General features: G+C 46.5%; 1 protein-coding gene across 1 annotated transcript in view; it reads right to left on the minus strand.

Moving 5' to 3' along the window:
- The window catches only part of LOC148507433 (galactose-3-O-sulfotransferase 2-like), a 73807-nt gene that overhangs the window by 29340 nt on the left and 18059 nt on the right, over window positions 1–26408 (minus strand). Inside the window, exons 2-3 of the mRNA XM_088446146.1 lie at window positions 12016–12126; window positions 7807–7923 (exon numbers count right to left, since the gene is read on the minus strand). Of these exons, the coding sequence (XP_088302272.1) occupies window positions 7807–7923; window positions 12016–12126 (228 nt within the window). The remainder of the gene's footprint in view (window positions 1–7806; window positions 7924–12015; window positions 12127–26408) is intronic.

The raw sequence follows: 26408 nt of genomic DNA on the forward strand, positions 1-26408 counted from the left end.
CTTAATTGCCGGCAAAGGTTTTCCTCTTTAATTTGTAATTCATTTTGATGAACATCATCTTTGCCACATTTTGGGGAAGTAACTTCCTATGCCGATCACTGACAAGGTTCCCGGCTGCACTGAAAACTCTTTTAGAGTACACACTGGAGGGTGGGCAACTTAAGTAAAGCAAAGCCAGTTTGTGTAAGGGACTCCAAATTGCCTTCTTTTCCTGTCAGTAGTGAAATGGACTGTCTGACATGCCTATTAGGATGCGATTCCTAAAATAATCATCCACCATTCTCTGATTTTTGACCATATCAGATAAATTCATGATAGACATGTCACTAATTGTAGGCAGTTATTTCAGACCCATCCAGATGTCATTAGGTTTTGCTGACTGATCTGCCTTACCAGCAATGGAAAATGTTTTTTTCCTGGGACACGCATAAACTGAAGGATGAGATGCTGCTGTGTCACATGTCGCTTGAGCTGACAATTTTTTCACCAACAGCTCTTTGCATCTCATCGGATTTATGTACATCAGTAAGAAAGACACAAGGTATGACTTAAACCTACTGTAGGATCAAGTATGGTCACCAAAATATAGTGAGCTGATTTCAAGAGTTTGATGACCCTTGGATCCTGGCAAAGTGAATGAAGGGCTTGATCTACAAGTCTGACATACTTAATGGAATCACTCTGTTTCAGATCCTCCTTCAGTTTCTCCAGCTGCTTTTGCAAAAGTCTGATTAGGGGAATAACTTGACTTATGGGAGTGTCTGAACTAACTTCACATGTAGCAAGTTCAAAGGGTTTGAGAAGCTTGCAAAACACAGAAATTATTCTCCACTGCACTTGACTAAGGTACATTCTTACTCCTTTCCCTTTGTCGTAGGCCGTTGTGTAGCCTTGTATGGCTTTTTACTGCTCCTCCTTCCTCTGAAGCATATAGAGGGTAGAATTCCAACTAGTTACTAACTCTTGTTCCAGCTGAAGGCAGGGCAAATTTAACAGTACTTGCTGGTGCTGCAATCTTCGACATGCAGCTGCTGAATGTGGAAAATGTCCTGAAATCTTTTGGGCCACAGAGAGCATTTCCTGCATGCCCATCATTTTTAAAAAAAGTTGCACCACCAAATTAATTGTATGAGCAAAACATGGGAGGTGTTCAAATTTGCCCAGATGTAATGCTCGACAATATTGGTGCCATTGTCATAAATCACAAAGCCCGAGGAGAGTCCAAATGGGGTAAGCCATTTTACAATGATTTCCCTGGATTTTTCTAAGAGGTTCTCAGTGGGATGCCTCTTAGTGAAACCAGTGATACACAGAGTAGCCTGCCTTTGAATGAGCTGGCATTTGTTAGATGCTGCTGCTGTTGTTGTTTGCACTGTTGGAGGCAATACAGCTACCCAGTGGGCTGCCACAGTCATGTAATCTTTAGATTGCCCTGTCCCACTTGTCCACATATCAGTGGTTAAGTGGACAGTGGGCACAATGGCATTTCAGAGAACACTAATAAAGTTTTTTCAATGTCCTTGTACAGACTGGGAATTGCTGTTCTAGTTTAGTGTAATCTAGAAGGTACATGGTAGCGGGGAAACAGGACCTCAATTAACTATCTAAAACACACTGCATTAATGGTGGATACTGGATTCACATCTAATAGCAGCATAGCTGCTATGGCATCAGTAATCTGCTGTGCAACTGGGTGATTGCTGTCATACTTGTTCCCCCATGCAAAGGATTGTTTGACAGTCAATTGTTTTGTTAAACTACTAAAAGTAGTCTTCTTCCTGGTCACCTTCTGGGATGAAGATCCACTCACATCAGCAGCAGCAATAGGCATAGCACTCAAGGATCCTTCTGAGGAATCATGGATAGGAGAGTAGTCAGTTATTCTTATGAAATTGAATGCAGGACTACTTCCAATCACAATTCAGGATGTTGATGATGATGATGATGGAGGTGTTGGTAATGGAGATTGCAGGCACTTGGATCTAATAGAGAGTAGCTAGGTGACACTGGACTGATTGTTATGTTTTTAGCCAAAGTTTCTGAATTTGAAAAACCTTTTTGAATTTGATGAATGCGCGGCATGTTACGTAACAGGGAGGAGGTTCCTAGATGGTTAAAGTCCTTACCTCTACTCACTCTTGCTTGGCAAACATTACAGATGGCTTGACAACTGTTGTCCAGATTTGGGTGGAAATAATTCCACACATGAGAAGTGGAGTTATTTGTCTTTTGCCCCAGAATGACAACAATGGACTTTTTCCTACCATAGGCAACAACTGTTGCCTGATTTACACAACCAACATCCTCAGCATCACCATCCTCATCATCATCAACATCCTCATCATCCTTGTTATCGCCAACTACAGAAATATCCTTCTCATCCTCCTGTTGCAATTCCACATAAGCATCCTCGATTTCTACATCAGCATGTTGACTTGTGCTGCTCATCCCCACATTTGCAGAGGGCACACAAATGGTGGAAGGAGGATCCTCTTCAAGTACAGTATTAGAAAGGTCTGGCTCACACATGGCAGCTGCGGACACACTAGGACTCTCCTCGTGGATCTGTGACTTTTCTGAGCACACAGTTGGTTCATGAGCCTTAGCAATTTTAATTTTTGACACTTCTACAAGGAGTAGGGCTTACATCATCATAAGATGCAGAACCACCAGTCATAAATAAAGGCCAAGGCCTTATCCTTTCCTTGCCACTTCGTGTAGTAAATGGCATATTGCCAATTTTTTTGTTTCTCTGCAGCTACCGTAGCTTTTAATTTGTTTTTCTTTAACACTGTAAAACATTGTTTGCTTGATTTTAGATGCCCTGACTTAAGCCCTGTATGCCCTTGGGTATCTATGGGCTTTAGTAGATGTAGTTGGACTAGTATCGTCATGACTGGTCCCACTAGCAGCAGCTCCACCAATAGTATGTGGTTCCTGCTCTCCTCTCAACTGATTGTTCTCCATATTAACAAACACAAATGAAGTGGCGTACAGCACACACATCAATTTATACCAATTTTAAATATTACACTGTGGTATCAATGACCTACAGTGTCACAAGATTTTTTCTGATTAAGAAAAGAATAACACACCTCTGGATGGACACAGCAGCCCCTACCCTGGATGGTCACAGTAGCCCCTGCCCTGGTTGGACACAGCAGCCCCTGGATGGACACAGGAGCCCCTGACCTAGATGGACACAACAACCCCTGGATGGACACATCAGCCCCTGCCCTGAGTGGACACAGCAGCCTCTGGATGGACACAGCAGCCCCTGCCCTGGATGGACACAGCAGCCCCTGCCCTGGACGGACACAGAAGCCCCTGCCCTGGTCAAATACAGCAGCTCTTGAATGGACAGAGCACATCCGTTCACTACACTCTCCACAGACGGAGTGACATGGTGCCTATGACTGGGTACCTTTCATAGTTATCCAAAACCCACAAGAATCCATCAATGGGAGGTTGACATTTTGCCTTACTTTCAAATCTGAGCCAGATGGGAAAATCCAAGCCAGACTTGGTTCTCTCCTCAAATCTGGTTCTCTGACAACTGGACCCACTCATCTCTAGATATCACCAACTTTGATTGCTGTAAATTGAGGACTACCATTAGGAAACTGGGATACTATAAATGTGACAACTGTGTAATGTACAGATATCTGGACACGGGATCTTCTTTTTGCCATCCTCATAGCAGTCGCTACATTCCAATCAGACACATTGTCACCTGCTCTTCATGTCAATCAGAGCAGCTATATCTAGTCATACAAGCTATCAGCCAGTATTGAAACACTTTATAGAAAGGAGTTATACAGTACCTTATCCTGTTTAAAGTACATGACCATAGACCAAGTCCGGGAAGAAAGTGCGTCGGAGAGACAGAAACAAAAAATTGTTGAAATTGGAAGCAAAATGGATTTTGCGCCTGGACACAGTTTCTCTGAAGGGCCTTAATGAAAAAAACTGTTGGAATTGATTCTTATAATGAACTGTTTTTTTTATTTACTGTTGCTTTGTGTGTTTATTCAGCTATTAAGTCTTCATCAGTTATGGAAATTACTTTAAGATTTATTAAGTGTGTCATCAGTACTTTTTCTATTGCATGATAGGAACTAAATGTTTTATGCTACTATTTCTGCTTTTAAGCTGTGTTCCGTAGTGGGTATATTTTATATTGTTAACTTCTATTAGGTGCGTTGTTTCATGGATACACTATTTTCTCAATCTTGCATTATTCTTATCTTGTCTGTTCTTTTTTATATTTCTATTTTTTTGTGTTAACTACTTGTGGTGTGGTTGTGCATGCTCTTTGTTCTTTTGTTTATAGTGCCAGTGTTCCTTACTTAAGGAGGGGTTAGTTAGACTATTCTTTTGCTTTAGGTGTATTGTTACAGTACTGTATGTGACTTTTTATATTTGTCTTCACAAAGGTGCTTATATACACCAAACGTCAACTAGATGTTTTTGATTATTTGAATACAGAGACTGTGTGCATATTCAAGACCCTGAGTGATGTCCCTTTTTTGCTGATGTAAACGGGGAGTGGATTGCAGCTCTTCTAGGACTAGAACACCTGGGCAGTATTCATCTCTGGTATAGTAAGTGCCGGACACTAACTTTGCATATATATATATACTAGTTTTATTATGTGATGTTGTCTAAATCTATCCAGTGGAAGGCCCAGATAAGGTTCACTGGGTCAAAGTTCTACTTGGTGCATGCCACTGTGAGGTCCAACTGGAACCCAACCACTCCATTAGGCATCCCAGACCAATTGCCACCCCTCTGAAGTTTTCATCCAAATCCATCCAGTGGAAATCCCAGAACTGGCTCCCCGTGTCAAAGTTCTGTCCAGTGTACACCAATGGGAGTTCAGACAAGTAACTCAACCCTCCCTAGTATGTTTTCTGGAATTCCAATGTTACCACTCTGAAGTTTTTCATAGGAGAGCAAAAATGGCTGTTGAAAGTCATGATGTGTGCAATGCTTTTATGAATGTATCAGGGATTAGGTGGTGGTCAGGCATTGCATTAGGTAGTACAAAGGAACGTGAAAACTAGACATGCCATAATTCTTCAAGGGGTTGTCTTTAGGTTTCTATGCATGCCCTAGTTTGTTATACCTTTCTTATCAGTATTTAACCAATAGATAGCTTTAAAAAGATTTATACCCATATTTGTAAGTTGTGTTGGAAGCTCACTGTCAGGATGGTATAAAAGTTGAAGACAAAGCACATCCATCAGGCTCAGCCTTTGCTTTTCTCTCAATATGCAAGATTCCAGCTCCAAGATGTTGGAGGGGAATTTAACTATTTATGTCCTAAGTAAATGAGAAAGTTAAGTGTTAATAATATATTTTCTTTTACTTTGTAATAAATGTCTTATTAACTTAGAAAATTGTTTTTTTGGCTTGATTAATGTCTTCGTATCCAAGACTCTAATCTTGTTCCACCGAGAACATTACTGGTGTCAGAAGTGGGATACAAAGGGTTAATAGCCATAAATATGCTTAAAATCCAAAGAGTTAATAGCAATAAATCTGCTTAGCATCCTCTGTCTTATTATAATGAGAAAGCCCATTGTAAATTGCCTTCATGGTTCAGTGGCTTTAGACACTGTTGTCCTGAAGAATGTTCCTCTGTCTCATTCTAATGAGGAAGTTGTGATCTGATCAATCACATATTGTATGTTGTCTGTCAAACTGTCTGTTTTACTGTTTTTGTCTTACTGAATAAATGAGAGGAATAAATTTTAAGTTTGCATTATATGGAGACACTAAGCTCCTTAGTAGGGCTGCTGATTGGATCAGTACAGAGAACAGCTTCCAGTGAGTGACTGCAGAGCAGGTCTGTAACAAATAGACTCTAACAGGAATCCAGAGATAGCAGCTGTTGAGTTTCATTTTATTTCAAGTAAAATGTGTTTGCAAGTGCCCCTGTGATACACTGAGGGCCATATTCAGAGGTGGATGCTGTTGTGGCAATGGACACAAGTGGTCAATGTTTTCAGTCTGTGCATCTGTCCGAGCTGCGCATCCCAATGATCACCACTGGGAGTCACAAAACAAATGTAGACTCAGAGACAGGCACCTTCGGTCAGCATTCCTAGAAGGTATAAAGGGGGTGGCTAGTCAGACAAGGGCATTTTGTGGCTTTTTCTCCAGTTGCCCGGGCACCAGCGACCATGCTCAGACAAATATTCTATGTCAGAGGGCATGTAACCTACTGACTTTTATTATGTTCTTTTAATGTTGTGTTATAATTCTGTCCACATAGATAAATAGACAATGACCTGTACAGTGCTTAGTGGAGTCTATTGAGAAGGGACCAGTGTGACTGTACTCACACACTATATAACACAATCAGTATTACTGTACCATCATATGAAAATAGACAGGCAAGCAAGATTCTTAGAAAATCCATGATCTGGGGTGTAAAATACTTTTGCGAGTCCCTGCGATGGACAGACTGTTTAAACATGGCCAGATATGATTCTTAGTAAATATACACTTGCTGTAACTGTTATTTATTAATGTATACTATGCTGTTATAACAGAAGGATGGAAGTCAGAGGTATTTAAATGTAATATCAAGTATAGGCCCGTATTCAGTTTGAGGCGAAAAGTCCAGACTTTTTTGCCTGCTGGACTTTTCGCCTCCTTCACCTGTTTTCCAGGTGGAAAAGTGTCATGCTTGTGCCCGCTATTCCCCGTATTCACTTCCAAAGTAGGCGAAATCTGGAACCGGCGAAACTTGGATCGGCGAAAGAAAACGGGAATTTTTGGGAAATCATCCTAGGACCCCCCTAAAGATGTCCAGACATGGGGGATCACTATGGGTACCCACGTTTTTGCCTGCAGAAGAAAGTCAGCTTTGTAAATAGCCACGGCAGGTGCATAAATGTGGCTTTGATGAAAGTGATGCAGAAGAGCATTTAGAAGTTTTTTTGGGAGAAAAACAACTATGGCCATCAAATTTGGGGTACTTGAAAATGGGAGTAAGCATATTTTTAAGTCAAAGAAATGATTTTTAAAAATTCTGCAAAAATGCACCTGCTGCTACTCCCGCAATGAAGAAAACATCTGTCGCATATAAGTGAACCCCTCTGGACTCAATTCTGCTAATTAAGAAGTGTGTTTCCTATTTTTTTTTTAACTACAAAATGTAAATTCATTTTTTGGGGTGTCCCTATTTTTTTTTTAAACTTTTTTTAACACAGAGCATTTTAAGGGGGCCTTCCCAAGGGTGCAGGCTATTTTTTTTAAGCCTGCACCCCTAAACCCCAATTCTGCACTTTTTTTCGCCTGCTAAAGGCAAGCAAAAAAGTATCCCCGTTTTTTTACATTGACTTTTCGCACCAATGAAATTGAATGCAGGGATATTGCAAATAGGCAAAAATGACATAATCGACGATAAATTATCACCAATAACGTACTTTTCACCCCATATTGAATATGGCCATTAGTATAGGTCTAGAGAAAAGTATGTTACTCACCTTAGAGGTGTTCCTTAAAACTCTTCAAGGGGTTGGAGTATATACTGTAACAGGGACGGACAGGGGTGGAAAACCAGCCCAGGAAATTTCTGGAAGCAGCCCTAATGTGGGTGGGTCTGTTGAGGGGTTGGGGTCTGTGAAGGAGGGCAGGATACACCCTCCTCTTAGGGCCTGGAGGGACTTTTTCAAGCTGCTGAGAGGAGCAGGGCCAGCAACAGAAATCCTGGTGAATGATTCACTTCTTTTTGGGGCCCTCCCATCCCTCTGCACTAGGTACAGGCCAGTTAGTTTGTAAGTCTGTTCTTACCTATATGGTGGTTTCTCTGTAACGGGCAGCCACTGAAACATTTGAGTCTCACTGGGCAGGATCTTCTGTTGGGCAGGATCTTCACTATTCTTGTAGATCTCACTGTCTGGAACATGCCTGTTTACATAAAAACATAACCAATGTCATCATCATAACCAGTTAATATATAGTAAGAGAAGCTTTTGTGCAGGGAAAAATGTGAATTTATGTGTCTCTCCAGGCCCCACTGCATTACTCCAGTCCAACCTATGTCTCTCCATCCCCAGGCCCCTCTGTGGTTCTCTGAGACCCCTGTGGCTCTCCAGGCTCCCTGTGTCTCTCCATCTCTAGAGGTTTCCAGGTCTCTCCACCTCCAGACTCCATTGTCTCTTTTCAGGACCCCCTATGTTTCTCAATCTCTTGGACCACCTGCATCTCTCCATTCAAAGGACCACCTATGGATCTCAGCCTTAATCCCCCAACCCCATTATGTCTCAGCCCCATTTCCCCAACCCCTGTGTGCATCTCTCAGCCCCATTTCTCTGGCCTTCATGAGTGTCTCTCAGCCCATGTGTGCCATATTTCCCCCTGGCCCACCTGTGGCTCTCAGCCTCATTCCCCCAACCCCAGTGTGTCTCACCCCAGCCAATCTCAGCCTCATTTATCAGCATCAGTCCCCAGCCACCAGCCTCAGTCCTCAGGATCAGTTCCCAGCGACCAGCATCAGTGCTCAGCATCAGTTCCTGGCCACTAGCCTCAGTCCTCAGCTCAGTTCTCAGCATCAGTCACCAGCCTCAGTCCTCAGCCCTAAGCATCAGTCCCCAGTCACCAGCCTCAGTCCTCAGCATCAGTCCCCAGCTACCAGCTTCAGTCCTAACCATCAGTCCCCAGCCTAAGTCCTCAGCATCAGTCCCCAGTCATGAGCCCTGGTCCCCAGCATCAGTCCCCAGCAACCAGCCCCAGTCCTTAGCTCAGTCCACAGCATCAGTCACCAACCTTAGCCCACAGCCCTAAGCATCATGCTCCAGCCACCATCCTCAGTCCTCAGCATCAGTCCCCAGCATCAGTCCCCAGCCACCAGCCCCAGTCCACAGCATAAGTCCACAGACACCATCCCCAATCCTCAACATCAGTCCCCAGTCCTCAGCATCAGTCCCCAGCCATCATCCCCAATCCTCAGCATCAATCCCCAGTGACCAATCTCATCTAACAGCATCGGTTCTCAGCCACCAGTGCCAGTTCACAGCCTCAGTCCCCAGCCACCAGCCCCAGCCCCAGTCCACAGTGTCAGTCTCGAGCCACCAGCCCAAATCCTCAGTATCAGCCTCCAGCCACCAGCCCAAGTCCCCAGCATCAGTCCCCAGCCACCAGCCCCAGTCCTCAGCTCAGTCCTAAGCATCAGTCACCAGCCTTAGTCCTCACCCCTAAACATCATTCACCAGCCACCATCCTCCGTCCTCAGCATGTCCTCAGCATCAGTCCCCAGTCCCAGTCACCAGCATCAGTCTACAGCCACCAGCCCCAGTCCACAGCATAAGTCCCCAGCCACCACCCCCAATCCTCAGCATCAGTCCTCCTCATCAGCCACCAGCCCCAATCCTCAGCATCAGTCCCCAGCCACCAACCCCAGCCAACAGCATCAGTTCCCATCCACCAACCCCAATTCACAGCCTCAGTCCCCAGCCACCAGCCGCAGCCACAGTCCACAGTGTCAGTCTCCAGCCACAGCCCAAACCCTCAGTATCAGTCCCCAGCCACCAGCCCCAGTTCACAGCATTAGTCCCCAGACTACAGCATCAGTACCCAGCCACCACCCACCAGCCCCAATCCTCAGCATCAGTCCCCAACCACCAGCCCCAGCCCACAGCATCAGTTCCCAGCCCCAGCCCACAGCATCAGTCCCCAGCCACCAGCCCCAATCCTCAGCATCAATCCCCAAGTTATGAGTCTCAATCCCCAGCATCAGTCCCCAGCCACCAGCCCCAGTACTCAGCATCAATCCCCAGCGACCAACCCCATCTAACAGCATCAGTTCCCAGCCACCAGCGCCAGTTCACAGCCTCAGTCCCCAGCCACCAGCCCCAGCCCCAGTCCACAGCATCAGTCCTAGGTCCCCAGCTTCAGTCTCCAGTCCCAGTCACTAGCATCATTCCCCAGCCACCATCCTCAGTCCCCAGCATCAGTCCCCAGCATCAGTATCCTGTCCCAGTCACCAGCATCAGTCTCCAGCCCCAGTCCACAGCATAAGTCCCCAGCCACCATCCCCAATACTCAGCATCAGTCCCCAGTCTTCAGCATCAGCCACCAGCCACCAGCCCAAATCCTCAGCATCAGTCCCCAAATACCAACTCCAGCCAACAGCATCAGTTCCCAGCCACCAGCCCCAATTCACAGCCTCAGTCCCCAGCCACCAGCTTCAGCCCCAGTCCACAGTGTCAGTCTCCACCCACCAGCCCAAATCCTCAGCATCAGTCCCCAGCCACCAGCCCCAGTCCTCAGCATCAATCCCCAGCCACCAGCCCGTCATCAGCATCAGTCCACAGCCACCAGGTTCAATCCTCAGCATCAGTCCCCAACCACCAGCCTCAGTTCACAGCATTAGTCCCCAGACACCAGCCCCAAACCACAGCATCAGAACCCAGCCACCAGCCCCAGCCCACAGCATCAGTCCCCAGCCACCAGCCCCAGTCCTCAGCATCAGTCCCCAGCCACCAGCCTCAATCCTCAGCATCAGTACCCTACCACAAGCCCCAGCCCACAGCATCAGTCCCCAGCCACCAGCCCCAGTCCTCAGCATCAGTCCCCAGTCATGAGCATCAATCCTCAGCATCATTCCCCAGCCACCAGCCCCAATCCTCAGCATCAATCCTCAGCAACCAACCCCATCTAACAGCATCAGTTCCCAGCCTCCAGCACCAGTTCACAGCCTCAGTCCCCAACCACCAGCCCCAGTCCACAGCGTCAGTCTTGAGCCTCTAGCTCAAATCCTCAGTCCCCAGTCCCAGTCACCAGCATCAATCCCTAGCCACCATCCTCAGTCCTCAGCATCAGTCCCCAGCATCAGGTCCCAGTCACCAGCATCAGTCTCCAGCCACCAGCCCCAGTCCACAGCATAAGTCCCCAGCCACCATCCCCAATCCTCAGCATCAGTCCCCAGTCCTCAGCATCAACCACCAGCCCCAATCCTCAGCATCAGTCCCCAGCCACCAACCCAAGCCAACAGCATCAGTTCCCAGCCACCATCCCTAGTCCACAGTTTCAGTCTCCAGCCAGCAGCTCAAATCCTCAGTATCAGTCCCCAGCCACCAGCCCCAGTTCATAGCATTAGTCCCCAGACACCAGCCCCAGACCACAGCCTCAGTACCAAGCCACCACCCACCAGCCCCAATCCTCAGCATCAGTCCCCAGCCACCAGCCCCAAACCACAGCATCAGTCCCCAGCCACCAACCACCAGCCACCAGCCCTAATACTCAGCATCAGTCCCCAACCACCAGCCCCAGCCCACAGCATCAGCCCCCAGCCCCAGTTCTCAGCATCAGTCCCCAGCCAGCAGCCTCAATCCCCAACTTCCAGCCCCAGTCCTCAGCATCAGACCCCAGCCACCTGCCCCAAATCCCAGCATCAGTCCCCAACCACCAGCATGTCTTTCAGCCCCAGTGTCCATCTGCCTGCCAACACTAAGCTGCTCTGCTTGGTTGCCTGATGCTTATCTGTAGCATGGCCGGCATCCCCGTGCAGGCTGCTGCCCTGTTTGTTGAGTTTGTGTGGAGGTGTGGTGGGGCTGAGGAGGGTCTGGAGGAGGAGCCATTAGTGGTGACTGACAGGCTCTACAAAGGCTTGTGGGGGAGCTGCTATGGCTGGGCATGCGCAGCAGCTCCCTCATAGCCATTAAGCTGTTATAGTGCAGAGCTGCCCGATCGGAGCTCAGCTCCAATTGTTGCAGCAGCAGCTGTGGGTGAGTGGAGGGCAGCCACCGGCCACTGTAGGGACCGGCCCAGCGGGAACCAGCCCATTGTCCTGGTGGCCCAATCTTCCCCTGTACTGTAATAGCCTTGGTTTACGACTATAAGATAACCTTAGTAACAAGTATATATTTAATAACCACTACATTATACCTGGCTACAAAACTATATTTGGAGGTTATGAGTCCTTTCTTTCTAGCCTCAAGGACTAGCACTCTATTTTGTTTCCTAATTTAACAGAACAATTTAGTTACAGTACTCACTCACCGGTTTAGAAGATAGTTAGGATCAAACTGTACTATAAATCCAATGACCAGAAAAACAATTAGGCTTAAACCCAGGATCCATAATGTGCGGCGTTTATGGAACTTCATGCTCCTGTTAAAAAAATAATGAGTAAATGTTATCACACCAAAATGGCTGCACTAATTCAAATAGTTACCAAAGTTGGCCACACTAATGATGTAATGTCACCCAGGGGGTGGTGGCACTAACTCCACAACCTCTCAGAGGTATCTGGCCTGATGATAGGATGAGACCACAGCAGTGGCCGCACTAATGATGTAATGTCACCCAGGGGGTGGTGGCACTAACTCCACAACCTCTCAGAGGTATCTGGCCTGATGATAGGATGAGACCACAGCAGTGGCCGCACTAATGATGTAATGTCACCCAGGGGGTGGTGGCACTAACTCCACAACCTCTCAGAGGTATCTGGCCTAATGATAGGGTGAGACCACAGCAGTGACTACACCAATGATGTAATGTCACCCAGGGGCTGGTGGCACTAACTATAAATCTCTCAGAGGTATCTGGTCTAATGATATGATGAGACCTCAACGGTGACTGCACTAATGATGCAATGTACCCAGGTGGTGGTGGCACTAACATCACAACCATTCAGAGGTGTCTAACCTAATAATAGGAACCTACACTAGTGGTAGCACATTACCCATAAGTGCTCTCCTGTTTTCAATATAATACAGATATCATCAGTGGCTGCCATATAATACAGAGAGCATCAGTGACTACCATACAGAAAGCATCAGTGACTGCCATATAATACTGTAAGCATCAGTGCCTGCCATATAATACAGAGAGCATCAGTGATTGCCATATAATACAGTAAGTATCAGTGCCTGCCATATAATACAGAGAGCATCAGTGACTGCTATACAGTAAGTATCAGTGAGTATAATACAGTAAGTATCAGTGACTGTCATATAAAATAGAGAGCATCAGTGCTTGCCATAAAATACATTAAGTTTCAGTTGCTACCACATAGGACAGAGAGCATCAGTGACTGTTATACAATACAAAGAGCACCAGTGATCACCTTATAATAAATATAGTACCATCTACCATCATATAATACAGAGACAAGTTGTGACAGCCATAAAGTAGAGAAAGTATTTGTTTATGCCATATAATAGTGTATTTTTGATCAACTTTATCATTCTTTCTTCAATAATCATCCCATTCGAAAAAAAACTATTAACTCTTTCATCAGCATCATAAAGCGTTGAGGACCGTAGATGCAGTGATTTGGCAGGGATACTATGTGAGTATGTGAGATAGTGAGTGTGAAAGTGAATGTGTATTTGAGTGTGCATGTATGTTTAAATAATCTTGTGCTGTCACGGTGTGTGTCTTGTCATTTTTAAATATTTCTTTTGCAGTGGTACTACAGGTACCACCGGGCCTGAAATGCCCTGCATGCTGGTACTTGTGGTTCTCCAAGTACCAGCATGTGGGGGAGGCTTGCTGGGACCTGCAGTTCTATTGCAAAAGACAATATTTACACTTCTATCTTTTACAGCACACATTTACACTATCAACCTGGCACCCACTATGCTGCTGTGAATGGACCCCCTTTTGGATCTCATCCCAGTGACACAAGGCAAAGCTTGGTGGTGTGTAGTGAAAATTGCCTACCTACAAGAGCACTTTCCACCTTCATTTTTTCTTTCTGCACTGTACTAGCACTTTGTAATTTGCTTACATTGGCACGTATGTATATGATAGTGAACTATACAAGTTCCAAGATTGATCACTATTCTTTTCTGCACTATACTAGCACTTTCTACTATGTTTACATTTGCATGTATGTATATGGCAGCGAGTTCTAAAGATTGTGTTATGTATTTTATGATGTGTTTTTTATTGACAAAATACATTCTTTTCTCATAATTGGTGCATAATTGACAAAGGGGGTCATTCAGACCCACTCGCAAGCGGCAGTACGCTCGCAAGTGGGTTGATGTTCCCCACTGCGCATGCGCACGACGGAGGGAGCTCCGTCATGCGCATGCGCGAGACCCGGACTGCGACAGCCAAGCTGTCGCTCTGGGTCTCGCACCAAAGGGGGCGTGCTGTCGATGGTGAGTGACAGCACACCCCTTTGGTGGGCGTGCCGGGGGCGTGCCTGCCAGACGGAGGCGTTCCCATGGGAACGCCTACCGTCTGAAGCCGGCCCCACTGACATCACTAGTAATGTCAGTGGGAGTGATTTTGGCTCTGATAGAGCCAAAATCACTCCAGGACTTGTGGCTGGGAAACCCTACCGCAGGGTTTCCGTCGCAAGTCCGAGGGTCGCGATGGTCAAGACCATCGCGACCATCTTTTTGGACGCTCGTATATGCTGTGGGTGGTCACCCACAGCTATACGAGCGCCCAGGAGGATGCTTCATTTTAATGGAGGAGGGCCCTGATTCAGAGCGAGCGCTCTGGTCAGAGCGTCCTGCTCTGAATCAGGCCCATAGTCTGCACCTATTTCTTGCACATCATTCTAAAGGGAGCGCTTGGAGTTACTCATTACCTATACAACGTTGTGTCCATTTATTTCAGTTAATAGGTGTATAACTGACTGTATTGTTGAGTTTTTGTGCGGCAAACCGTTAGTTCATTGCGCAAAGATAGATCCCTCAAAACTTTTCTCTTTGTGTTACTTATTTGACTACTATTACAAATGCAAGTTAATAGTTACCGATGTTGTTAACAAAAAATTAACTGCCATCATCACTGACGGTGACCACATACAAGTCTACTTTGCACCTCACTTACAGGATCGGTATGAAATACCAACAGTCGAGTTCCTGATTGTCAGAATTCCGGTGCTGGAATCACGACAGGGTTAACATACCGACACTTGTTGGTTGGTATGCTAACCCTCCCCCTGTCCCTACCCTAACCCTAACCCTCCCTCTTTGGTGCCTATCCCTAACCTCCCCCTCCCTGCACTCTAAACCTAACCCTCCCCCTAGTGCCTAACCCTAAACCTAACCCTTCCCCTACCCCTCTACTTACCTTGGCATCCCGGTGGTCTGGATGCTGGCGCTGGGATTCTGACCGGCGTTGGGATTCTGGTGGAAGTAATTTTTGCATCAGTGTCCTGACTGCCACAATGCCAAATGCATCCCTCCCATACATGGTATGTTGCTTTGCGTGATGACAATGAATTTACTATAATCTGATTTTGACACAGTCGATGTACTCCCAACATATTATCATAGGCTATCGTATAATAGACCTCATAATATCATATAATAGACCTCGTATAATAGACCTCGTCTACTCAGATAGACCATAGCTAGATAAAATCCCTATTGCATTGGAATCTTGTATGAAAAGAACAAATGGAACAAAAAAGGTCGACCTACAGGTACTAGGAAAACATGAATATGCAGGAAAAACTGCATAGTAGAAAGAGAAGGTTGCATAGTCATGAGATGAAATAAGAATCCTGGGGTTTTGCTGATTGGCTGTCTTGACAGCCTTCTTACTAGCAGATTAAGTGGGTTAAGGGGTCAGGTGGTTGTTAGCTGACCAATGCTGTGAATTGTGGGTGTGCCTGTAATTGGGGGTATAAATGAGGTGATGTGCATGTGATCTGCCTCTTTGCTGATTCTGGAGAATAGCTGAGTATCACATCCTTTTCTGCATTGTTTTCTCCTTCTTTGGCTCCATTTCACCTTCATTATTTTCAATTCATTCCCTCTTATCCCTTAATTTTATTAATTTCATTCCCTCTCATCCTTTCATTTTGTCATTTCATTCCCCCTCATCCCTTCATTTTGTCATTACATTCCCTCTCAGCCCTTCATACTCTAATTTCATTCCCTCTCTCACCATGCCCCGTCCCAAGAGGTACACCCCCCCCAGCTGATTAGCTGAGTTTTCCCATCCACTCAGGTCCTTCCCTGCCATGTCCCCTGGCCGCCTGTTCTCCCCCCTCCCTTCTTTCACCCCTCCCCGCTTCCCCCCCTGAAAAACCTTCTCCTCTGCCCTCAGAGTTCCCCTGGTGTAAATGATGCAGTGGGTGCTCCCGCTCCCACTTCCCCTGCTGCTTCACACTCCTATCTGGGTGCCACGGCCATGGATCCCGCAAGCCCTGCCCCTTCGGCGCCCTCCTCCCCCGCTAGTCTGGCGGAGCCGGGGTTGCTTGTCTTCTACCCTGTACATGGTCCACTGGCCCCGTTCGGGCTCAGTGGACTTTTCATCAGCAGCAGCCATCTTGGATCCCACTTCAAGAGTGGGATCCAGCCCCGCCTACCCTCCTGCAAGCCTTCATTAACAGCACACAGGCTGACAAGCATCACATCCTGTCTCCTGTGCCTGCCCCACCCCTGTTTTCAGGGGGTAAACAACCCAGCCTGTCCCTTTGCTGGCAGGTTCAGTGCCTACCAGCACATTTGCCAGTTCACACCTTCACCCCCCTGCATCCTTTTCTGTGTGGTCCCAGCCTTCTTGGAGCACTGGGCCTGCTCCACCTATGTTCCCCCCCATTCCTCTGCCCCACTTTTTTCTGCTTATCCCCCATACATTTCCCATTCTTTCCCCCCAGGCTACCCTTATTGGCAGCCTTCCTCTTTTTCTGGCTCTGCTCCATGGCACCCCATCCACCCTTCTGCCCCCTTCATGCATTACCCCCCCACCCCCAAGTTTTCCCTTTCAGCTCTTATGCCTGTGCCACCTGTTTCTGCCTAATTTGGTCCTGCCCCTGCTATTTCCACTCCTCCAGTGCCTTCCACCTCTCTTTCTGCTCCTCCGTTGTCCATTACCCCTGTTCCTGTTTACATTGTTTCCCAGCCCCCCTCCTTCCTTTGCCCCCCCTCCCCCCTCCTTCCCCCCCATCCACTGATCTACCAGTTACTGTTTCTGTGTTCCTCGCGCTGCTGTTCCAGTTTCAGATGTGTTGGCAGCTTCGATCATTCCGGATGGTGTGGGGGCTGTTGCGGTTCCTGTTCCTGCACATGTAGAGTTGGATCCGGAGGTGGCTCCAGCGGACCCTCCACGTGAAGTTTCCGGTGATTCGGTTCCTCTTCCGGGTGCTGGTGAGTATGACACATCTTCATCTTCGTCTTCTTTTTCTGCCTCATCCTCTCATTCGTCTGGTTCCCAAGGGTGCCTGCGCAAGATTGCTAGATTAGTGGCACGGCATTTAGCCAAGAAGGCTGAGGGCAGGAGTAAGATAGGTGAGTCTCCCAGCCATCGTGACCCACCGCCGGGAGCTGATTCTGTGCATTGCGCTAATACTGCTGTAAAAGCTGCTGGTTTGTGCAAAAGCATTAGGGAAAGGATCCGTAGGGGAAAGTTTGTTGTTGTTTTCACCCTCATGGACGATATTAAGAAGGGTTTAGCTCAGGCTAAGAAGCCGGGAGGGATTGGAGAAGATGTTTTCTGTGGTTACATTTCCTGGCTCAGAAGTATTCTAATTTGTGTGGCTTACTATTTAGAGACACGGCCGGATGAGCATCAGAATGTTATCAGGTACATTTACTTGATGCATAATATGTATGTTCTGTCGCAGGGCACGTCTTGGAAGGATTATGATTGTCAGTTTAGATGTAAACATGAGGTAAGTCGCATAGTCCCTTTTGGTGTTAAAGATGTCGAGGTTTGGCTCGAGGTTTTACAGCAGCGTCGGCCTCCTTTGGAGCGGTGCTTCCCACAAGTATTCTTTGCCTAGGTCTGGTGCGTCGGGTGTGGCGAGAGGGAAATGTTTTGCCTTCAATGACTCGAGGTGTTCTCATGGTGCCTCTTGTCATTTTTGCCACTCCTGCCGCATTTGTAATGGGGGACACCCAGCCAGGGATTGCCGTTGGGGCTCCAGAGCCTCAGCACCTGATAGGGACTATGGCTCCAAGATGGCTAGTTAAGGCTAGGTCGCCCATTTGTTTGACGGAGCTTACTAGGTGGTTGGCTCGCTATCCTGATAGAGAGGCTGCTGCCTTTCTTTTGGATGGATTTAAATTTGGTTTTGGTTTGCCTATTTTCCGACCCGCTCCACGTTAATGCCTCCCGCAATTTGCGCTCTGCCTGAGAATTCCCCCAAGTTTTTCAATCTAAGGAGGACGCTGAGGTTTCGCTGGGCAGGATGGAGGGCCCGTTCCCATGTCCTCCCTTGTTGAATCTTTGCATCTCGCCTTTGGGGGTGGTTCCCAAGAAGGTGCCTGGGAAGTTTTGTCTAATTCAACGTTTATCATACCCCCTGGTAATTCTGTCAACAATGCTATACCTGATTTGGCTTGCAGTGTTGTATATCAGTCCTTTGATGACACTTTAGGTCTGGTTCGTAGTTTTGGTCTGGGTGCTTTGCTGGCTTACACCCTGAAGCAATGCAGTGTATGGGTTTTAGGCTCAGGGGTGAATTCTTTGTGGATAAATGTCTGCCCATAGGTTGTGCGGTCTCCTTTGCCTATTTTGAGAAATTCAGTTTGTTTTTAAACTGGTCCATTGTTGCGGGCACTGGCCATGTCAGTGTTGCGCATTACCTTGACGATTTTCTCTTTATAGGTAAAGCAGGGAGTGCGGTTTGTACGGATCTCCTCTTTTCCGCCACAGCATTGTTTAAGGTTTTAGGGGTTCCTGTTGCACATGACAAAACTGAGGGCCCCTCATCTTGCCTTGCTTACTTGGGCATTGAAATAGACACAGTGGCTTGTTGTTGTCATTTGCCGCATGATAAGGTCAGTAAGTTGCAGGATCAGATTGCGGTTTGTTTAGGAGCAGATAGAGTTAAATTGCACGTAGTTCAGACCTTGCTTGGGTCATTTAATTTTGCTTGTCGCATTATCCCCATGGTTTTTTGCAGTAAGTTGGTGGGGTCCACGGCTGGGGTTAGCCAGCCCCATCACCACGTTTGTTTGTCTTCTGATATCAAAGATGATCTTCGAACTTGGTCCAGTTTTCTGGTCTGTTTTAATGTTGAACGCATTTGGCCTTCTCCTGTGGCAAATGCTACTTTGCAGCTCTTCACTGATGTGGCTGGTTCCTCTGGTTTTGGGGCCTTTTTCAACAGGGAGTGGTGCACAGCGCCCTGGTCTCCGGAGTGACATTTGGAAGACATTACTGGCAAATTGCTTTTATTGCAACTTTTCCTTATTGTAGTGTCAGTAGCGCTATGGAGGGAGCGTTTGGCTAGTCAGCATGTAGTTTTCTGGTGTGACAATCTAGGGGTGGTTCAAGCCATTAACAATCAGCAATTTTTCTCCCCTCTGGCTTTGTGTATCCTAAGGCATTTGATTTTGCGTTGCTTAGAGGCCAACATTCGGTTTCGCGCACGCCATTTTTCCCATGGCACTCGTGGTTGGGTTCCCTTGCCCTCCTTTTGTATGGCAGATCATCAGGCTGGAATAGAGTTCCTGGAACAGAGGTCGCTGGCTCCAGCAACTCGGAGGGTTTATTCTGTGGCGTAGCATGACTGGCAGATTTTCTGTTCGCAGGGCCCCCAGTTGGGTAAGTCTTCCGCGGAGTTGATTTCCAGGTTTGTTTGGGGGCATTGCCAGCATGGTCACTCCAAGGCTTCCATGGCCTGGGCCCTGGCGAGTATTTCCTTTTTCAGTAAATTGAGGGGTTTACCAGACCCCACCAAATCATTCCTTATTTCTAAAGCCCTTAAAGGTTGGGCCAAGGAGTTTCCCACCAGGGCTGATTCCCACAGGCCCATCGATCTCCATCTCCTTGTTCGCTTGCTGGGTGGGATAGACAGTGTGGCTTCGGATGCTTTCGAGGCTTTGCTGTTCCGTTTAGCTTTTGCAATCACATTTTGTTGGGGCTTTTAGGGTCAGCGAGATTGTAGCTTCCAGCAATGCCTCGGTATCCACAGGGTTCATGATGGGAGACCTTGTGTTCCAGGAGTCATCCGTGTTGTGCAAACTTCGGTTTTCCAAGACAGATCAGTTAGGCCGGGGCAGGTGGGTTACCTTGCATAAACAGGGTGATGCCTCTGTTTGCCCAGTGTGACTTGCCATGTTGTATATGGCTGGTCACCCAGCAGGCGGTGCCCAATGGTTGGTGCATTCAAATTTGTCTCCTCTTTCCAAATTTCAATTTGCTGCTGTTCTTGGGCATAGTTTATTGGTGATAGGTTTAGATGGCACTAGTTACGGGACCCATTCCTTTCGGATCGGTGCTGCTACTTGTGCAGCAATAGTGGGAGCATCCAGCAGTGATATTAAAAAGGTTGGGAGGTGGAGGTCCTCTGCCTATAGATCTTATGTCCGCTATGACAAGCTTTAGGTGCACTCCTGCGCCAACCCAAAAATGCTGTTTACCCGCCAGTTATCAAATGGTTAGTATTCGATAAGTGGGGGTGTGAAGGGATAATTAAATTTTTCCTCCCATGGACCATTCACGGGGAAGGTTTTTTGGTTTTTCTTTTTTAATTGGGTTACCTGTTTCCCCCATTGCATCCCTGTTAGTTTAGTTGCTGTGTGTTAATTTTGTTTTGTACGGTTTGGTTTTGGTGCGGTGATTCATGGTTAGGGTGTTCTTTCCTTACAGTGGAAGACTTTGGAGAAGAGCAGGTTTGGCTGGTCGGCCATTCCTATATTTTCTGGGCTGAACGGCATGGTTTGGCTAGACATGCCAGTTTATTGTTGGGTGACAGGCATGTTCACTGGATAGGTGTGCGTGGTCTGCTGTGTACATCTGTGCAAGATTTGTTGGTGGAGTCTGCAGCAAAATGGGGGGTGCCTGATTGGTTGGTCCTGCATGTTGGTGGGAATAATCTTCGTAAGTTGAAAGGCTTGGAGTTGTCTTTTTGTCAGACAGATTTGGTTGATGTGGTTCGTTTGTTGTGGCCGAATGTGCACATTATCTGGTCTGAATTAATGCCGCGACTGGTGTGGCATGGTGTGCGAGATCACAAGACTTTGGATAAGGTGAGGCATAACATTAACAGAGCTTTGAATAAACATCTTCTGTCCTTTGGTGGCTTGGTAGTCAGGCATAGCTTTTGGGGTTCGGATTTAGCTAAATTTTTTTCGTCCAGATGCAGTTCATTTTAATAATTTGGGTTTAGGTTTGTTTATAAAGGATTTGCCTGCCTTTTGGATTAGTTGGTTTTTTCTCTAGGTGGCGGGCCAGTCTCAATTTGAGGCTGGCTTTGGCGGGAGAACGCTGCATCTTAGTGGCTTTATTGTGGTGCAAGAGAGCATTGCGAGGGCACTGGACCTCGATGTAAAATGGCAAGTTTGTCCTTCTCCTATGAGGGGACCTGAGTGCTTTTGTACGGAAGCGCTCGGAGTAGACTGGCCCAGGAGGGAGGCGAGACCTTTGCAGCATAAGTGTGTCTTTAGGGGGAGCATTTCAGTCGTTCCCCGTGTGTGTCAGCTTGAAAGAAAGAACTGAGTTTGCAGCATCTCCTGGCCACCTCGGTTAGGTTAATTAATTAATTCAGAAGTAAAAGCTGTGACCTTTTATCCAAGCTGTTATGGTGTTCATCTCTTTATTGAAATAGATAAGTTAAGTGTTAAGTTAAGTAAGGATATTTAAGGTATTTAGGGCCTGATTCAGACCCACTTGCGAGCGGCTGTCCGCTCGCAAGTGGGTCGATGTTCTGGACTGAGCATGTGCACGACGGAGGGAGCTCCGTCGTGCGCATGCGCCAGACGCGACAAGCGAAGGAAAGTCCTTCGCTCGTTGTGTCTGATCAAAGGGGGCGTGCTGTCGATGTTGATTGACAGCACGCCCCCTTTGGTAGGCATGCCGGGGGCGTGCCTCCCTGACGGGGGCGTTCCCTTGGGAACGCCTCCCATCAGAAGCCGGCCCACTGACATCACTAGTGATGTCAGTGGGAGTGATTTTGGCTCTGATAGAGCCAAAATCACTCCGGAGCTTGCGGTTGAAAACCTCAACCGCAGGCTCCGGCTCGCAATTTCGATGGTCGCGATGGTCACGACCATCGCGGCCATCAAAATGCACGCTCGTATAGCCTGTGGGTGGTGACCCACAGCTATATGAGCGTCCAGGAGGACGCTCCATTTTCATGGAGGCCGGCCCTCATTCAGAGCGTGCGCTCTGCTCAGAGCGTACGGCTCTGAATGAGGGCCTTAATTAGCAATAAGCCAATGAAGATCTTATAGAAAGAGAAGGTTGCATAGACGTGAGATGAAATAAGAATCCTGGGGATTTGCTGATTGGCTGTCTTGACAGCCTTCTTACTAGGCAGATTAAGTGGGTTAAGGGGTCAGGTGGTTATTAGCTGACCAATGCTGTGAATTGTTGGTGTGCCTATGATTTGGGGTATAAATGAGGTGATGTGCATGTGATCTGCCTCTTTGCTGATTCTGGAGCCCACCATCCCACCCAGAGCTTTGCTGTTTGTATTTTGTTGTGTTTATTTTTCCTTATTCAGGGAAGGCACAGCGTGGCGGGAGAATGCTGCATCTCAGTGGCTTTATTGTGGCGCAAGAGAGCGTTGTGAGGGTGCTGGACCTTGATGTAACATGGCGAGTTTGTCCATCTCAAACGAGGGGACCCGAGCGCTTTTGTACGGAAGCGCTCAGAGTAGACTGGCCCAGGAGGGAGGCGAGACCTCCACAGCATAAGTGCATTTTTAGGGGGAGCGTTTCAGTCATTCACTGTGTTTGTCAGCTTGAAAGCTAGAACTGAGTTTGCAGCGTCTCCTGGCCACCGTGGTTAGGTGAGTTAATTAATTCGGAAATAAAAAGCTGTAACCTTTTATCCAAGCTGTTATGGTGTCCATTGCTTTATTGAAATAGATAAATAAAGTGCCAAGTTAAGTAGGGATGTTTAAGGTATTTAATTAGCAATAAGTCAATGGATATCTTATAGAAATATGATATTGAGTATATGCGTATGAAAGGAAATCCCATGAGAACATCGGTGATTTCACCACATACTGAACATACCCTCTTACTGTATACCCTGCTACTGTAGTGAATGTAAATAAATGAATAAATACCTGATTATATAAATTAAGAAAGAAAGAACTACCCCTCATCCTCACTATATGCCTCTAATAAACAATCCGTTAGCTACCATATTAACAGTTGATCTACTCCCATCTAATAAGAGTGGACTTGGCGTATCCCCATCCCACTGCCCATATGTACCTACTATTATGAACAATATCAAAATATATCCAGTAATACAGATATGTCCTCTTACATCCTTTCCGATTGCGCTACAAATGTGAGAATGCATTGCGCCATGCAATTACGCTATGGGGCGCACCGCAAATCGCACCTTGCAATCCTATGGAGTCACAGGTGTGAACGCAATGAGCATATCCACTCATGGGCGCATGCCTCGTGCCATGCATGGCACGATTTGCCACGTACGCAGCAAAGATGTAGCAGGACACATCTGTATACAGATAATATAATCAGAAACTATCTAAGTCTCCAGACTGATCAACAAAGGAAACAATTGGAAATCTATATTATCATTAAGACCAGCTGGAAACAAAGTTTGCAATCTAAAAATTCATAAAGACTCTTTCCCACATAAGGTTCTAAACCAATCTCCACCTCTCTGAGAGGGTGTTATATGCTGTACTCCTACCACCATAAGACCTTTGGGATTACCTTCATGCAAAATAGCAAAATGTTGAGAAACGCTATGTAAACTGTATTTCTAAATGATGTTCAATCTATGTTCTATAAACCTCATTTTTATGAATTGTGTGGACCACAAGGGCACTGTCATACGTATATGCAATAATTTGTATCAAAATGTATAAATTAATTTATTTTAAAATTCTCTCCACTACTATGAGAGTTGATCTCGACCATTTTGGTAACCATATAGCTACAGGTAATACATCTAGTTTTCCTACACCAATAACAACCCTTTAATGGTGAAGGGAGCCAGTTATTTTCACCCAAATTTGTAACTTTATAGGGTTTTTTCAAAACACTAGGAACCAAAATGCTTTTAAGGTTCCTATTTTTTCTAAAAATAACTTTCAATCGTGAATCAATATTACCATTTAGTATAGGATCTTGCTGTAATATATTAAAATTGTAATCAATATATATTTGATTTCACATGATTTATTGCTGAATGTAGACACAAGGGGGTAAATTTACTAAAGGTCGATTTGCAGTTCGATTTGAGGAGTGATTTAGCACTTTTCAAATCGACTCAAATCGAATTTTTGAAAACCAGTGATTTTGCCAAATTTACTAACATTCGATTTGAAAGTCTTTGGCAAAAAAATTTGATTTGAGTCGGTTTTGAAGAGTGATTTGCTGTTCGATTTGACAGGTTCATGTCAAAATCAAATGGCAAATCACCCTTCAAAACAACCTGCAAATCACTGACACACGATCTGCTTCATGCTTTCACTTTCAGCATGAGCAGTTAGTTGTCACACAGATACATGCAGACATCAGTGAGATGCCTGCATGTATCTGGCTGGAAAAAGTGTCTAAAGAGTTAAATTAACCTGTTCTGGTTGACTAAGTACAGGGAAAAAATGATGTAGGGTCTCCCTGTACCCAGTACAACCAGCACTGGGCTATGGGAAGAAGAGCTGGTTCTGGATTTACAGGGAAACATTTGTGTAGGGTCTCCCTGTAAGATTCAGTACCAGCCCCGGACCATTTCTAATGGGGGGCTGATGCCAAGGCCAGGGGAGCCCTATCACCGGTCCCCCAGCCACAGCATCAGCCCTGACCATTAGTCAGCCCAGGCCAGGGAGTTGGAGACCCCTTCAAAAAAAGCGGTCTCCCTCTCCAGGGTTCCCCTAGCCTGGGCTGATAACCCGGGCTATCTCCGCCACCCCTGGGTGAACTACAAATCCCAGTGGGCCCTTAATGCCCCGCATGCTGGTACTTGTGGTTTTCCAAGTGCCAGCATGTGGGGGAGGCTTGCTGGGACCTGCAGTTCTACTCGAAAGACAATGTTTATTGATATCTATTTTTACACCACACTTTCAGAATCAACCCGCCACCCACCACCCAGGGGTGGCAGGGATTGCCCTGGGCTATCAGCCCAGGCTAGGGGTACCCTGGAGAGGGAGACCCTTTTTTTGAAGGGGTCTCCAACTCCCCTGGGATCCCTGGCCTGGGCTGACTAACGGTCAGGGCTGATGCTGCAGCTGGGGGGCCCAGTGATAGGGCTCCCCTGGCCTTGGCATCAGCCCCCCGTTAGAAAGGGTCCAGGGCTGGTTCTGGATCTTACAGGGAGACCCTAAGCAATTTTTTCCCTGTAAATCCAGAACCAGCTCTTCTTCTCATAGCCCTGTGCTGGTTGTACCAAATACAGGGAGACCCTACATCATTTTTTCCCTGTACTTAGTCAACCAGAACAGGGTTGCCAAAGTCTGGAACTGGTTATGTTTTGGGAGGGACCTCACGTTTTTTTTTTATTTAACTATTTAGACACTTTTCCCAGCCAGATACATGCAGGCATCTCACTGATGTCTGCATGTATCTGTGTGAATCCGACCTGCTCATGTTCAAATCGAAAGTATGAAGCAGGTCTATTATATTAGGGATTTGAAGAGTGATTTGAAGTCCGATTTTGAGGACGATTTCAAATCAAATGATAGTAAATAAGGGTTTTGTGTGTTAGCCTATGTAAAAGTGTTTTTCTGATGGTCGATTTGAGGGCGATTTGAGTCCAAAGTCGATTTGAGGTCCGATTTTACATGCAATTTGGCCTTTAGTAAATACTCAAAACCAAAATCAAATCCAAATCGAATGAAAATCGCACCTCAAATCACTCAAAATGCCAAATCGACCTTTAGTAAATTTACCCCTTAGGGTCTGATTCAGCACAGACCGCACGGTTGCATTTGCATGCATCTGCTAGCTGCGAAAATATGCTAATTAATGCAATCACATGGCAACCACAGCTCTAAACCAAGGCGTACATCACTGTATAAAGCCACCCACTTCCCATGACATGCATCCGCAAGTCAGCAAAAAAAGCAGCCGCTCATTGGCTGCTTCCGTGAGAGGTCCCAGCCAATGAGCGGCCGCTACATGTAAAGCAGCTGCTGATATTCAACAGCATATACTTACACATGTCCGCCCTGGTTCGGGTAAGTCATTATATTATTTTTAGACCCTGGATGCTACGGAGAGCAGCGCCAGGATCTAGGTAAGTATAGACTCTTTTTTTTCAGCTCCTGCCATGGATTCTACTTGGAGAAGGGGACAGAAACTTCTGGAAGCAGGTAAGTATGTGTGAGTGGGTAGGTGTATGGAATAAAGTTTTACTAGGCAATGTGTGTGTGTGGTGTCTTTATTTAACTATTTATGTTACAGTGGGGATAGAGGTGCCGGCCATCTACTGGCACTTGTAGTTCCACAAGTGCCAAAGGGCAGGCATGCTGTAGTCCACTGTAGAATACAATAGTTTACTTATATTTATTACTTTATTACCCCTGTACCCACAGCCCA

Source organism: Taudactylus pleione, unplaced genomic scaffold (assembly GCF_031769625.1).
Source record: "Taudactylus pleione unplaced genomic scaffold, aTauple2 ptg000393l, whole genome shotgun sequence".
Taxonomy (NCBI): domain Eukaryota; kingdom Metazoa; phylum Chordata; class Amphibia; order Anura; family Myobatrachidae; genus Taudactylus; species Taudactylus pleione.